The 17,190-nt window shown below is 42.7% G+C and overlaps 1 protein-coding gene across 1 annotated transcript in view; it reads right to left on the bottom strand.

Annotated features, from left to right (window-relative positions):
* Positions 1–834: 834 nt before the first annotated feature.
* Positions 835–17,190, bottom strand: part of LOC138965458 (guanine nucleotide-binding protein G(i) subunit alpha) — a 47,516-nt gene continuing 31,160 nt past the window's right edge. Inside the window, exons 7-9 of the mRNA XM_070337614.1 lie at positions 16,758–16,911; positions 5,972–6,163; positions 835–5,240 (exon numbers count right to left, since the gene is read on the bottom strand). Of these exons, the coding sequence (XP_070193715.1) occupies positions 5,973–6,163; positions 16,758–16,911 (345 nt within the window). The 3' untranslated portion in view covers positions 835–5,240; position 5,972. The remainder of the gene's footprint in view (positions 5,241–5,971; positions 6,164–16,757; positions 16,912–17,190) is intronic.

Below are 17,190 nucleotides of genomic sequence, written 5' to 3'. Positions count from 1 at the left end.
GGCACGAAATATCTCCAAAGCAAACTACTAATGCCGTCAGTGCTTCCAAATGTCATTGTGAATTGTGATACACTGGCTTTACATTGACATGAACACATTCCTTCAATGCTGTGATTTTGTGCGTAAACACACCATGATATAGAACACAACATATATGAGACCTTGATCATGACATCTTGGACTAAAGGAAGCTCTGCACAAATCGGTACCATTCTTTGATATCTGAACGACCAATTCTTGTTGTATTAACCATTTAAATTTAATTTTACATCAGGTCTGACGTCTTGAAGCCACCACTACTTGAAGCCGTTTGATCAAGTTTATGGCATTAAAAAAAATATTGTCAAATATTCCAATGTCCCTTTCTTTTGTGCACTGTCACATATAATTATGCTCTCTCTCACACACACACACACACACACACAGAGTCACACACACAGCACCACACACACAACGCTACATAAAAAAGAAATTACAGATGACTAAAATTTTATTACATACGAAGTGTGTACACACATGCACTGGCACCGTCCAACAGCGAAACAGCTGGAAAAGCCGAAGACAGAAAGAACAATGATTGCACACGAACAGCCCAGTGACACTGGCACCGTCCAACAGCGAAACAGCTGGAAAAGCCGAAGACAGAAAGAACAATGATTGCACACGAACAGCCCAGTGACACTAAAAATACATTCAAATGCAATGCCTTCAAAACAATATGCACCGATTTAACAAGTACAACGAAGACAGAACAGATAGACAGATGAAAAAGAAGAACAGTCTTGAAAACAGACAGAATACCATGTGTTCAAATTTTGTGATCTTGTTTCTTTATATATATATACGAAAACTTACATTTAGCTATAATCACATGTTGCACCATGGCCTTCATTTTCTTTGTAATATTCTTGCAGTTGCCTGCTAAATTGTTGTACCTTGTATGAGTAAAACTAGTCAAAGTTTTGATTGGCCGTTCATGTGATATTTAATAAGAATTTTAAAAAATGTGGCAATTTTGATTAACCAGAGTAATTTGGTAGAATATGATTGTAACTGCTACCCAAAAATGTTTGAGTAAATCATCTAATCATCTAATTATCTACAAATGCAACAATATAAATACTTACTAACGCATGTGATAGTAATATTCCCCTCCCATCCAACCCTTGAATATTTCATTGAGATGCTCTTTGACAGTTTATTGGCCAAAGAAAAAATCATGCTTCGGAAACTGTACAGTATATACACAATATCATAGCTACAGCACATTTTCTTCACTTTGACTAGTAGCAGAAATGATAGATAAAAGTTTAGGTTTCAAACAAACAAATCCATATGCTTCACGTACACTCGCAAGTAAGCAGCTACATAACCCTGAGTCCTCAAACAACTTTTTTTATGCGGGAAAACCCAGTTCAGTATACAAGCGACACCTTGAATATTTAAGTCCACAATGCCTCGACTGACTCTCGCCTTTATATGCCTGTCATAAACAAGCGAGGGTTTTTGATGGTTTGCAAGCACAAAATAGTGCATATGTTTCCAAACTACCTTGATGAGTTACAAATACATAACTTTTTCTCTTTTTTTTTAATTGGCAAAATCAAGTACAGATCGTAGTGGCTTGTGACAGTGCTTCAGTCAGACCTGAAAACTACTTTTAAGCAACAACCTTAAACTTCAAGGGGATTATACAGATGCAGCATCAAGCATACTGTTACATACTCTTCATAGTCAATTTATGGCTGTTTTGTAATGGTTACATCTCACTCAGACTGGCCTACTTTCAACAAAATTGTGCAAACTGCAACCACAGCAGATTTCAGAACGAGACATTAAATGTTATCTTTACCCCAAAGCTGCCTCAAAACAGAAGGCTAAGACAAAGTGATAAGTGATTGGGTGCACATTGTGATCCTTCTTACACAAGCCATCACACACAAGGCCAGAAAAGTGTATTTTGCTAAAATTGTGTTTTGGCATGGGTAATAATAGACACTACACTTTTTCTGAAGAAAAAAAACCGAACAAAATTAAGTATGTTGCTTTCTCTTTCTAATTTTATTTTGGCCAACTATTTTGTGTGCATTTGTTTTTCAACGTTATTTAAACACAACAATAGCTCTTTGTTATTGAAGCCTACAACACTCCACTTATCCTAAACTAGCTCAGAGGTTACAATCACATACAGAAGGAAGTACCACAATCCACGCATGAACTGACCTCAATTTTGCCAATCAATTAAAAAATGTGCAATACAATGCAATGTGTCTGCTTACAATTTTAACCATGGCTGAAAAAGGACATCCAAGCTGGACACATGGTCTACTAAAAATCATGAAGTGCCGTCTCAAACTTTTTTGTCTTATATACTCAGTGGACATGGGATTTTAAAAATGACAATTTAGTGCAAATACAAATAGTGATGAAATGTGAGGTTTCTATCTACTTTGAAGGGCTGATTTTGACTTTCAATAACTTTTGCCTCACTTGTCTTCTAAGCGAGTTTCTTGGACAATTTGTCAGACAAGTTTATTATCTGTATGTCCACTTAAAAGACCACTGGGTGAATGTAACGTTTTGTTTTGTCATAAATTAAACGTTCCAATAAGATACCATTCTTGTGTTAGTTTTGTTTCTTCAGTGGGGGCTTCAAAATTTACAGACATTCTTACATTTACGTACAAATCTATTTCTCCACAGTATCAACAAATGTTAAAATGGTGTATCAGACAAGGACGCCTTTTGTGCAAACCAAATTAGACAGAATGAACGGTTTTGCTTCAAAGTTCAATTCATAGTTTGTCAACTTTTACACGCATTTAGTATTGACTGGTCTTCCAAGCATGGCAGGAAAAGTGTAACTTATCAGCTTTACTGCAGATTGTGAAGACAACTATTGTTTGGTGATCATTTCTGTCCTGCAACAACTTGTGTACATATTTTGAACATCAGCTTATGCAGATGACACAGGCTAAGCAGAAAAGAAACACAAAAAAACCATTTTGCTACTAGGAGATGATTACATTAAGCAACAAATAATAAGCAATAAATATACAAAGGAATAAATAAAACCCTGCTTGGATCTGTAACCCACAAGCAGATCGTTATCTTCAAAACTCCAGTTCTGTTTTGAGTTAAATGCAAGGAAACATCAAATCCTATAGCAAGCCTTGTACAGGAATTCATCACGTTAAAAAAAATGCATGAAATAGCCATCAGTCTTCTTGTGTATTAAAAAAAAAGTAATCATAAAATATCAACCAACAAACTGGGCCCCATTTTTATTCATAGTTTGTAACGATTGGCCCCTAAGAAGCAAGGACAGATCTGCATATCAGATCTGATTCCAAGATTTTGAATAGTCAATGGAAAATACAAACATGCCTCCACATCTTAAAACAACTTCTTGACTTCCTGATGACTAAACAGGTAACGCGATAAAAAATAATATGAGCATGTATACTCTTGGCAAAAAAATTACCCACTTCAAAAAAGCAATTGACACCATGAATTCTTATTTTCTAGACATCTCATTCACTCTATGCTGCATTTAAAGTCAACTGCGAATAAAATTTAACATTCTTTCTGCAAATTAAAGATCATGTGATGTTGCTTTGCCACAACAAATAGATGAGTACACAAGAGTGCATGTGGCGTATGCAAATCTCAGTTTGTGTGCACGTTTGCATGCGTGCATGTGATAAAGTGTGGGCACAAAAGTGAAGTACATGGCAAGCATGAGTGCAAAGAGTCAGGGCTTCACAAATGAATCACAAGGGCACAACATTCAATATTTACACAAATGTACCTCAAAGTGTCATGACAAGATGGGCTAAATGAAAGCAAGTGCACCATCAGATTACTTAACAACAGGCTCCAAAACACACAGGTGCAAAGGCTCGACATCACCAACACAAAAGCTGTGGCCGAGTATCAAGGCTGAGCGTGTTAAGAGTTGAATGTTTTTGATGTTCAAGCACAAAACGGTGTATGTCTTACTCTCACAACAAATCTATTTATGTATTATATGAAATGAATGGAGTCAAGGTATTTTGTTCCCTAGAGATTTGTTCCCTTTGGAAATGTCAGCTGAGAACTAACTAGCACACACTACAAGTGATCCATCTAAAACGAAACAAGGCAAAAATCACCATACAAACACAACAGAAACATTCTCAACACCAGCTCGCTCAGATTTCAAGCCAGTTTCTTTTGATTGCTGTACAAACCAATAAACATCAAATAAAATTGGTCTTCACAGATGGAGAAATACAATGCATATTACATTCTCATCACTTTTACTTTACGAGATTCTGATTCACATTTTCATGCATACAAGCAGGTTCAAACTTCGTGTACGGAGAAAACGCCGGACCAGGAAAGACAGACAGACATGCACAAGAGGGGGGAAACAAACAGATATGGTCTCAGTTCATACGAAAACAGTCTTCAACAGCTGGAATGATCTCCAGTCTAAAAGAGAAGCATGCTTTACCAATAAACCAGAGATTCTTTTAAAGCTTAGAAGATTCTGTCGCATCAATGGCATTGGTTTTATGTTATGCACAACAGATCAGGCTGGGAAAAAAAATCAGATCACCCCAAAAAAGCCATTATGTCAAATGGTACAAACATCCATCGTGTTACAAACTTCTTGTAGGAAAGAAGTAATCCTAGCTGATCCATGAAAGCAAGCCGAGTTTTCAGTTCACCAGGTTTTCAAGCAGGACACATGTTAACACGATCACATCATGCCAAGTATTCCTCAATCAACAGAAACAAATCCAACAAAGGTGGGCTGTACTGGGTGTTGACAGAGGGATGGGAAGAGCAGGGAAGGGAGGGGGGGAGGGATGTAGTTCAGGAAATGTATTCACAGCAGTTTAGATCAAGTCAATTGTGCGGTCAAAACTCCCTGCTGTAGCAAATGATAATTTCAGGAAAGGGTTGGTATGTACCGGTAGGTAGGGAAAAGGTTTGGGGGACAAAACGAAATGGTAACCAAAACAGACCCTGTTGTGTTCAACACATGTATCAACAAAAGAGATGGGGAACGGGTGTTGGGAAGTGCAGTTCATTTAATAATTTGTGCAGTTCATTTTGTAATTTGCTTTTATGTTTTGATGGTTGAATCGTTGATGAAGAAGGGGCACACCGCAATGGATGAGAAGTCTCCTAAAGATTGATTTCCATCACAAATGGTCTACAGGTGTTGAGCATTGGTTCCGGAAGGCCCCCTGAAAAAGAACATAGGCACTTAGGTAAGTGGCAAACGACAGATCAAATCTAGTTAGCATGAACTCAGTATAGATCAAATGGGGGGGGGGGGGGGGGGGGTAAGGGGGAGTTGCACCTGACTTGCATTGCACAGATTTTATTAGCTAAGCTGTATTGAAGGTAAAGCTGTTTTGGTCATTCACAAGAATCTTTTGGTTTTACTCCAAAAACCCCTGTGAGCAAAAACTAAATGGATAAAGGGGTCCTTCTGCTTCGACCCTCACACTTTCAAATGAGGTCTAAAATGAGACATGGAATGAAAACCGGTTCAAGGAACAAGGTCTCAAACTCAAAGGGTCAAAGTTTTAAAAGTGGATGGTCATGAAAATTGATCTGGTGGCTGACCACAACTGCACACCGACAAAAATGTTTCCGTTTTTCTAAAAATTCATGTACCATACCAGTTCAAGAGGTATTTATCACTAGTGAAAAAAAGTGTGACAACATTGTAGAAGACGGTCATTAAAAGAACACATTTTAGCCAATTGATTGAATTAGAGTTAAAATATTGTTTTAATTGGTGCAATTCATGCACACTCAAACGCTACGGCAGTCATTTTTTTTCCTGAGCACTCGCTTCGGAGAGGCTGCAAAGGCACTCACAGTGCCCACCGTGAGCATGCTGTTTCTTACGCGTGGCCGTGAAACATCCCTGGGGCGCCCTCGCTACAAAACACGCTGATGGCCTTACCTTAGAAGAGACCGCAGTCCTTGAGGTTGTTTTTGATGATGACATCCGTGACAGCGTCAAAGACAAACTGCACGTTGTTTGTGTCTGTGGCGCAGGTGAAGTGTGTGTAGATCTCTTTTGTGTCCTTCTTCTTGTTCAGGTTCTCAAACTGCAGCTGGATATAGGCTGCTGCTTCCTCGTAGGTGTTCGCCCCTGAGAAAGCACATAATCCAGACATAATTAATACACACCGACTTCTTATTCAGCACAAAAACAAAACAAAATTGGCAAATGAAAGCAAATCTGTAAATTGCTTCAAACTTTGCTGTCATATTGGCAGAAACTGCAGAACTTTCTTTCACTGAATAAGCATAATTTTATAACAGCAATTGTTTCAAGTTTACTTAATAAACTGAGATGACGTGAGAAAAATTCATCTGCAACACCATGTGTTGATCAATGGATTCATCGATGCTGAAGACGATATCTCTCACCATACTTTCTGAGCAGGACGCATTTGGAATTACCTCCCTTGTGTCTTGGCATTCTGTTCAGCAAGATGCTTCGAGAATTTGACTTGAACTTCAAACTTAAGGCTCCAAAAAAAGTTTCACAAAGTGACCTTTTTCATGTTTGTGTGTATCTGTATGTCTACGCATGTAACTGACTGTCAGTGTCAAAATGTTGCATAGTATGACCAAAGTTCATGAGTGGAAAAGTGATACCAAAGACGACCTAAAAGTTTTTCTTTTGGCCTGAGCTTTCACTACCATCTAAGCAAATTTCACTATGAAAATATACTTGCAGCATTGCTGATTACATTAAAGTTATCTTGGATATAAAACAGACCTGTCCAGGCTTTTATGTGTGGTAAACGCATTCTTTCACCTGGGCCCGTATGCATGAACTAGAAGTAAGAAACACTGGAAGTAGAGGCCTCTTTTCGAAGTGGGAACTCCCGAAGTCAACTTTCTAACACTGTTCACAATGCATGAACTGACTTGAACGCCAAAGTAGTGACAGCGAGAGTATTAAGGTCAAGGTCGGGGAAATTGGGGGAATCCCTACTAATACGCATGCGCACGTTTCTATCAACATGGCAGTCAACGAAAATGGCAAGGCACGTGTGCCGCTCAAAAAGAAAGTAGACACGGAGGGGCGTTCTGCGCCTTTTTCAGATGGTGAAATTGCTGTACTCTTGACAGAAGTGTTTTACGAAAGAACGGTTATTCTGTCCAAATTTCAGAACAGTCTAACTGTTAAACATAAAGACGCTGTCTGGTCCAAAATTGCCAAAGAAGTGTCGGTCTCTCTCTCTCTCTCTCTCTCTCTCTCTCTCTCTCTCTCTCTCTCTCTCTCTCTCTTACGACACACGCACACACAGACAAACGTACACTCATGCACATACTGACACTATGACACAAGTGACACTGACGGCACACATAAACACACACACACTGCACACACACACACGCGCGCGCTCGCGCGCACACATATACACACACACACGCACCCATACACGCACGCACACAGTCACAAACAAATAACCACACACTCACTCTCTCTCACTTTCTCTCATTCTCTCTCAATCTACACTCATACACACACTGAAACTATGATGACACAAGTGACACGTCACACACACACACACCCACACACACACATACACACACACATACACACACACACACACACACACACACACATACTCACCGTAGTGACACACATATACACACGCGCGTACAGTTGAAAGTCAAGACATGATATGATTTTTTTCAAAGCATAGGAAGTTTTCTTTTGCAAATGAATAAAATTAACACAGAGGCAAAACCCGGTTTTTGCAGCCGGAATGCAATTGCGGAGGCTTAAAAAGGAAAAGATTAATAAAAAAAAATATATAGCTCCCGGCGGAACTTGAACCCGGAGCGAATGAACGAGAGTCCGGAACCGTTACCACTGCACTATGTTACTCGTGTAGAATAGAGGCATGATGAAAAAAGGCATTCTGAGTTATTCAGTCGTGCTGGTTTGAAAGCTCGCCACCTTCGCCGAATGACTCGAGCACGTTTTTTTCGGTCAGTAACTGATCGAACTGTCGCTTTTGAGTCACTCTGTTTTAAGCATTTCACCTAAATTAAACAAGAATGTCACAGTCCGTGTCTATGGTGCAAGGTAGGAGACCGTCTCATTGTAGCCAAGTTACGACAGTTGCTCGATTGACGCATTTCACGTCTTCGATATTGTGTCTGAGATCATTTCCCAATGAGCTGCCTTTAAAAACGGAATGTCCTGCAATTGTAGTATGCGCTGGAGGTTTCTTTTGGATGGGTAAGGACCCTTGAGATGCGATATCGTCGTATAATTATGTCAAGCGAGAGGCCCTTGACATTGGAAGTGGGAACTTCGAAAGCAAAGTTGCCAGCTACTCGGTATGCACGAGCTAAATTGAACGCCGAAGTTGTGGCTTCGAGAGTTCTGAGGTCAAGGTCGAGAAAATTGGGGGAATCCCAATTAGTGCGCATGCGTTTGTAAACGGTAGGCTTGGTGACCAGAAGAAACGAATCTCATCGCGAGTTCGTAAATGGGCAAACGTTGATCGCGCTTTAGCTTTTACTATAATTGTTGTTTTTAACTGGTTGAACGAAAGCTGTGATAATTGTCCTTAAATAGAATGACTGTCTATAATAATGATTTCGTTGACCAGAATGTTGGGGACAATAAAAAAAGGTTGTTTATGTGGTAGCGAAGTCGGTTAACTTAAAACTCTTTTTGTAGTGTTTTTTTAATGATTGTGTATCGGTAAAACTGCTGGACAAAAATAGTTTGGTCAGAGCGAATGTTTGTGTTACTGGTAAATTTAAAAAGGCAGAACTCCATTTTTTGGGAATCAAGATATAAAGGTGTAGTGAAAAGAAGATAAGTTCAGCGAATTTCATATTATTTGAGAAAATGTGTGTCCGAATTTTTAAAACAGAAAAATTGTTGTACTTAGGTGTTTGTAAATCGAAAATTTCTTAATAAATTTTCATTTAATTAATATACTTACCAACTCACATAAATAGCATTAACTTCAGTTTGATGCGTAAGACATTGAAGTACTAACCCTGGAAACAGGGGGAGGTAACCCCCAAATCAAAACAAAACCTTGACAACAAGGCCCTGGTAGTTACCTCCCCTCACCGGTAGCCCGCGCATGCGCGGCACATATCACCGGCAAACTCATTCCCAATGAAACACCACCTTCAACCATTAACAAAAAAACGATTGCGGGGTAGGATGGGAGGGCATTAACTATGTGAGTTGGTAAGTATATTAATTAAATGAAAATTTATTAAGAAATTTTCGATTAAATAACATATTCTTACTACAACTCACATAAATAGCAGATTGCTACATAAGGTGGCGGGAATCTCACTTAACATGATAAGAAACCAGCCTGCTTCAACCATAATTGGTAAGCAACTACTACCATTGCAGTGGGTACTAAAACACGCACAAAAGTAGTAAAGAAAGACGTCTAAACATGACGTCCAAACACCACTGAGGTGCCATACGAGAATTGTCTGGCAACAGAACCACCGGCTAAAGGGTCCAAGCTCAGGCCCCATGAATTCTAGACAACCCAGAGGAAGAAAGAAAGCTCCCCCCCATTTGACTGCCGCACTCATAAGCCTGTTAATGAGTGTAAAAGCCCATCTAGTCAGGGCTGCCTAGCAATAATTTGGTTCTATCCGTTGAAACGCAAGAACCAAAAGGAGCCATGCAAGACAAGTAGTCAAATACTCAAAACCTTGAGCGAGACCCAGAAGTATGTAAAACGCTACACCCTTAAGGGGAAGTGAACACTGACAAAAAGGAGTCTGAGAGCCTTCCTATAAAGAAAGGCTAGCATGTCTCCAAATCTATGGCTCTTAAAAAAGAGCTTAAAAACAAAAAGAAATCCCAAGTTGGAATTAATTTTCAAAAGACAAAAGCTTGGACGCAGGGCCCTTACCACGCAGGGCGTAGAAAGAGAAAAGTCTTGTCAAGACCTGACGACGTTCCTCCAGAATAACGAAACATAGACTTCCTACGATAACAACAGTTCGTGGAAAGTCTTAACATCCTCCTGAACTGGAGAATGCTAAAGCCTATGCCCAGAACCTAGAACTTGCACTAATGCAGGTGCTGGAGGAAGGGCTGACTGCCCCCCCCCCCCTTTTATTTGCACTCATAGAAAGTTAATGATGGCAAAGAAACCACCAGAAAAAATCAACCTAGATAAATAACCCCTTTCACGTAAAGCCTGTTGAGACCTAGGCTAAGTGAAAAGGCCTAAAATACGCTGTCTTGGTCGTGACTGACGAAAAGAGAGAACAATCTCTTACAAACGGCTAGACCAGAAAGACAGCTCTTAACTCAAAAGAGAGCCGTGCAAGTTCGGAAGACAAACAGATATGTCCTCCGAGGCGAGCGAGTAATAAAAAACGAACCTTTGCGTCTCCCCTCGAAGAGAACAAGAAGTTCCAAACGACCACAAGTGAAACACCCTCCACGGAGTGAAGCACTAAAAGATTAAGGCTTGAGTAAACCACAGCACCATAGTCCAAGAGGAAACGCTAATTGTTCGCAATGAACCAGAGACAATAACTTGCCCCTTGTTCAAAGGATAGAGCAAGACAAATGTCGGAAAACATCTGGCCTTGCTAGACTCTCCCACAAAAGAGTCAAATGACTTAAAGCCGAAAACAAAGGCAACAATTTGCAGGTCGGCGAGAATGCAACCTCTCATCAAGAGATGAACCGAGATTGCTCATCAAAACCAAAGCGACTTTAATCGAAAGAGGCAAAAGTCTAACTCAATACTCACTAGCAATAAGCTATGAAATTTAATCGACAAGAAAGGAAGCAAGCATACAGTGGGAGCTAGCTGTAGTGCCGAACGTGGAACGATCAGAGCCTAAGTTTGTCAACACAGAACTGAAAAGGACAAACCCTGTAGCGACCGTTAAAACATAATGTCGCTATGTTACACCCTGGGAGGGTGTGAAGCCCGCCAGGCCTAGGAGATGACGTCAGTTCGTGACCGATCTCCTACCGAAAACAAGTGATACCTGAGAAAAAGATATCAAGCCCTCATCGGTGAGAAAAATCTCAAGAACGAGCAAACGTGATCCTGAAGTACCCAAACTACCAGAACACTCACCCTCTAATGAACCAAGCTGTGAACCCAACATGATCCAAACGGTTAGCCAAAAGTAGGCTACTGCTGGTGCATGACCTGCTTGAGCAACTACCCAATCAAGACCGAGCGAATGACGCAGTAAAACTTCCTGCGTTAAGAGTCCAAGTCTAGCAAAGACAAGCACTCATAACTTCGTGGGTCGTGGCAGAAAGCACCAATGAATGACTATGACTATGAACTGGACCGTCGCTACCCGTAGGTAAGACAAAGTCGCCGAAACCGGCCGTCATGTTGCCCCCAAACTGACTTCAGACGCTTCTTGTCAAACAGAGGAAGTCACAAGAAAGTCCGAACAACCTCCTCGAGAGGACAAAAACGATGAACGCTCAAAAACCGACAGCTGTCGTGAACTAAGGAGCATCCTTAAGAAAAATCCGGAATAAATTTCGCCGCCAATCAAGAAACACCCTGAATATGGCCGAAAACCCAGAACGCGTCTGATCCGCTGAGAGACTAAAAGTCAGACGCGGGGACCTACGCAAACAGTAATCATAGATGCCATCACGTACAAAACCTTACCATCCTAAACAGCCGCAGCAGAACAGGAAGTAAGATACACGGCATCACTGCTCCCAACAACCTGGACCCCAAAGGGTTGACATCAGAAGTTGCGGACAGGCAAGAACAAAGTGCTACGATTACCTGGAACGTCAAAAAAAACGAACCAGAAAAAGGCAAAATCCCTAGTACAAAACACCCGCAACACCTTGACAGTGTGGGTTGATGCTAATGCGTACAGTCCTTCACTCCGAAAACAGAAGTGAGAGACGGGATACCAAAACCACCAACAACCTGAAACCCAAAGGGTTGACATTGGAAGCCTACTAGGCAAAGAGTCCTTGTTCCCAGAACCATCATTGGCCGAAGCCGTAAATGATTGTCCCCCAACGCAGGAGTGACCTGAAGCGGGGAACTCGGAAGTGCAAAAGGATCAAAAGAATGATTGGGCTTCCCGTTCAGCTTTGGTTACGAAGCATGAAAGACGACGTGCGAGAACAATTGCTCGGAGAAGCCAGCCATGGCTGAACAGACTCCGACACATCCCCATGAGCAGTGAACAGAGGAAAGATGCTAACAGCACCGGAACTCAACACCTTAGCCATCTCATAGGCTACAGAGGGCGACTCCCGAACCGGAAGTGAACACTAGTCTCATTGTCACCCTGGAAATCGCCAAATGCGAAAGGTGGTGCCGCTAAACGAGAAGACGAAGTTGTCACCCCTTCTGCGAAGTATCGAGAGGTAACCTCAGCGGCGGCATACAGCGCGCGCAAGAACCTCCTCTCAACTCGAAAGTTGTGTTCCGCCTCGGAAGAGCCATCACAATCCTCGACAACATCCACATCATCAACAAAGATGTCTGATGAAGCCCGATCATGACCGGAACCATCATTGCCCCGCAACGGAACTGATGAACTCGCCGTACCGGAACCCTGTGTAACCACACCAAGGAGGACCGGCAAAGCCGAGCTGCTACCATTGCCCGGAACCAGAGGTAGCTGGCAATTCGGAAGGGAAGGCGACCGGAAACACACCTGTGCTCCGCCCGGAAGCTGACCCATCCTGTCCCCCACCGTACGCAACCGCCTGAGCGGAAGCGTAGGCAGGAAACGGATTGCCGTTACCACCAACGACCGGAACCCCCGTAGGCTGTGAACCGGAAGTTGATGGTAACGATTTGAAAGTGCCACGATCTCCCGAAAGAAACCCTGTGGCCGGAAATCCCTTTGCCGAAGCAGTTGAACCCGAGTACGAGGGACCGGACGTACCAGCCCCAGCGTCAAGGGTGGAATAACCGTCGAGACAAACAACACGCTCGTGTGCTGAGTGCCCCAAACTTCCAAAAGTCTACCCCGGAACCGGCGGACCGGAACCAGCGGTAGCTGGCAATCCGGAAGGGAAGGCGACCGGAACACACCTGTGCTTTACCCGGAAGCTGACCCAACCTGTCCCCCACCGTCCGCAACCGCCTCAGCGGAAGCGTAGGCAGGAAACGGATTGCCGTTACCACCAACGACCGGAACCCCCGTAGGCTGTGAACCGGAAGTCGATGGTAACAAAATGAAAGTGCCACGATCTCTCGGAAGAAATCCTGTGGCCGGAAATCCCTTTGCCGAAGCAGTTGAACCCGAGTACGAGGGACCGGACGTACCGGCCCCAGCGTCAAGGGTGGAATAACCGTCGAGATGAGCAGCACGCATTTGCGCCGAACACCCCGAACTTCCATGAACACGTACCTGATCGGCCGAAGCCGAAAGCTGAGGAACAGCAACGTCCGCCGACGTAATCGTAGCGGAAAGAACAATCCTCGACAAAGAGGAAGCGTTGCCAACCCCTGGAGGCAAAGCTGGAATGGTGGAGGAAGACACACCCCTGTCAGTTGCCAGCATCTCCCTCATTTGATCCTAGAAAGTAGAAAAAAAGAGCAAACAATTCATCGCGCGAGACCGCCTGGGTCTCTTTCTTCTGCGGCGACAAAACGGGCAAGCTAGCAGGAGGATCAAACGAAACACGCAACGACTCCTTGCTCACAGGATCGAAAATTTCGCAAAAATAATTACAAAATACTAAAATGCAAATGGCGGCATGCACCCGTAACACCGGGCACTGCCTACACTAGGTTGAAGCAACAAAAAACTCCAGAAAACGGAGCCAAAAGTTCAACAACCGGCAGAAAAAAATAATGCAAATGGCGGCACGTCACAACGCAAGTCCGCCATGTTGACGACTAGAACTCCGTCAAGACGGAGACATGTAGTAAAAAACAGAATACCAACACACAAAGGTCGGCACAGGTAAAGACAAAATAATCTGTAAAAGATAAGTCATAAGACCTAAGCTTACACAACAGATCAAACTGCTCAGCAGGTAACAAAGTACCCTGCCCGACAGAGCTAACGCTAAAGACCGCCATGTTGAAACTACAACTCCGAGAACGGAGAACAAGCTTTAACATAACACGAACAAAGGCGGCGCAAGCTCAACCAAGCCTGTAAGGAGTAAGTCACTAGACTTAAGCTTAACGAAAGAACACACTGCTCAGCAGGGAAACGAAAGTCGCCTGTCTGGCAGCACTACAGTAATAGTCGCCGAGTTAAAAGTACAACTCCGTAAGACGGAGCACGAAGTACAAAGCCATTTACCAACAAATGCAAATGGCGGCACAAGCTATAACAAGAAAACGTTACAGATAAGTCACTAGACTAAGCTTGAACAACAAAATAACTGCTAGGCGGGAAAACAAAAGTCACCCGCCTGGCAGCACTACAGTAAAATCCGTGTAAACAGAACGACTCCGTAAGACGGAGCACAAAGTACGACGCCATTTACCAACAAATGCAAATGGCGGCACAAGCTATAACAAGAAAACGTTACAGATAAGTCACTAGACTAGGCTTGAACAACAAAATAACTGCTCAGCGGGAGAGACAAAACATGTCTGAGAGAGCAACAGCTCTCTCCCGCCCAAGTGAAAACCAAAACAAACTCCGAGAAACGGAGAAAGACATTTTCACAAGTGAACAGTTACCATAAACAAACGTTGTAAACCAGAAAGATCTCACCAACAGCTAGCAAGATGAACCAGGGTCAAAAGGTCGTCCTCACAGGAGACCCAAGGCTGAAAAGCCCAGCAAGTACCAACACGTCTGTACAGCACGGTGTTGAAGAAGGGAATGAGTTTGCCGGTGATATGTGCCGCGCATGCGCGGGCTACCGGTGAGGGGAGGTAACTACCAGGGCCTTGTTGTCAAGGTTTTGTTTTGATTTGGGGGTTACCTCCCCCTGTTTCCAGGGTTAGTACTTCAATGTCTTACGCATCAAACTGAAGTTAATGCTATTTATGTGAGTTGTAGTAAGAATATGTTATTTAATTACGTTTGTCCTCGTTAATTGTGAAGAGGATGTATGTTTATATAAAGTTCAAAGTCAAGATTGGATTTTTGTAGCCTACGTGCGTGTGTGCATGTGTATTAGACATAATACATAGACATAGAACACTTTATTATCTCAATTACGATAAACTCGGGTGTGGTGAATCACAATAAACAGCATAAAACGTAAGAACATGAATAAAATATCAAGGCGCAAATATAGTCAGCTCATCATAGTGTGGGGAGTGGGTACACACACACACACACACACACACACACACACCGTCGAACACACACACACCGTCGAACACACACACACCGTCGAACACACACATAACATCGAAAACACACACACACACACACACACACACAAACACACACACAAACACACACACACAAACACACACACACACACACACACACACACACACACACACGGCACGCGCGAACACGCAAACAAACGTATGAAGGAACAGACGCACAATTATACCCGCACGCACGCACACACAGGCAGACAGGCACTCGCACAAATAAATACACACACACACACACACACACACACACACACACACACACACACACACACACACACACACAGAGATAAAGCAATGACAAAAAAATAGCAGAAACTTACACTACAACACTCGAACACACACACACACACACACACACACGCACACGCACACAAACACACGCACGCACGCACACAAACACACACACACACTCACACATGCACACAACGACGCCCATTTTCATAGAAACACAGTAACCCCCTCGTATAAGCGGGAATGAAAGAGTGGTGGCCAATGACCCAGAACAAACAAAAGTCAAAGCTGGCAACTCAGGTTTGTATTCAGGGAAATTTGCACGAAATGCATGCAGAAGATACGACTTTTCCCTCTATTTTCTCTCTTTGGGAGCGTCAGCTCGGTTTGACATGAAAAACTGAAGAAAAGCCCTGCCTTTTTGCACTGAGAAACTGTGGAAGTAGCGTGTTTACTACTGGGTCTGGCTGTAGTACATTTACCCTCATTTACTTCCTCGTTAGCTTCCAAAGTAAACTCTTTTTTCGTCCCATGCATGCGAAAGTGAGGATGTACTTCCGATGTCACTCAAAACTTTAGAAGTAGTCGCAAAATACCCTGAGTTACTTCCTCGCTTTGCTTCGAGGTAAACCCTTTTTCCGGCCCATGCATACGAAAGTGAGGCAAGTACTTCCGATGTCACTCAAAACTTCGGGAGTTGTCGCGAACTTCCCCCATAAGCATACGGGCCCTGGATATTTACCATCATTCTACAACCTGGCTACTATCTGTGCACAGTGCAAGTTTTTTTGCTGAACTGATTTCAGAACTGACACCTTTGTCAATCTACAAAATGAATTTTAACCTGGGCAAACGAGCTCACACGTAACCAAAAAATTCTGGAACGCTGAAGAAGAAGAAGAATTTAACCAACTCTTGCCACACTGCACAGGCCGAAGCCAGACTGCCGATTTTTACCATGTGCCTGAGTGGAAGGAAGCTCTCATTCCGCAAAAAAGCCTGAACAAATCTGAGACGGCTGACATGATCATTCCCATGGGAAGGAATGTATGTTTGACAAGCTTCAAGTTGCCATTCCTATCATAGATGTGTAGAGCTCTGAGCTGTTCACTTCTTCAAGCTGAGTCACTGCAATGAATTCCTTTGTGGATGAAAATGAACAACTACCTGTGTACTCTGGGAAACAGGCGTTGAGCGCAGACTTCTTGATTTTTTCTTCGAAGAGATCTTTCTTGTTGAGGAAGAGGATGATGGATGTGTCGGTGAACCACTTGTTATTGCAGATGGAGTCAAACAGCTTCATACTCTCCATCATTCGGTTCTGAAAACAAGATTCTTTGAATAATGCACAGCCCTAGAAGGAGATAAACTGGAATCAGTCTGTAAACCAGAAAATACTTTAAATTTCTCATTTTAGAATCAATATAACCCTCACCCTATTGAATATAGATGATACCTAAAATTATCAAAAACAAAAACACACTCTCTCTCTCTCCTATATTGTCTCTGTTCACACACACACACACACACACACACACACACACACACACACACACACACACACACACACCACACACACACACACACACACACACACTTT

Source organism: Littorina saxatilis, linkage group LG4 (assembly GCF_037325665.1).
Source record: "Littorina saxatilis isolate snail1 linkage group LG4, US_GU_Lsax_2.0, whole genome shotgun sequence".
In the NCBI taxonomy this organism is placed as follows: domain Eukaryota; kingdom Metazoa; phylum Mollusca; class Gastropoda; order Littorinimorpha; family Littorinidae; genus Littorina; species Littorina saxatilis.
This window is presented reverse-complemented; position numbering and strand designations above follow the sequence as displayed.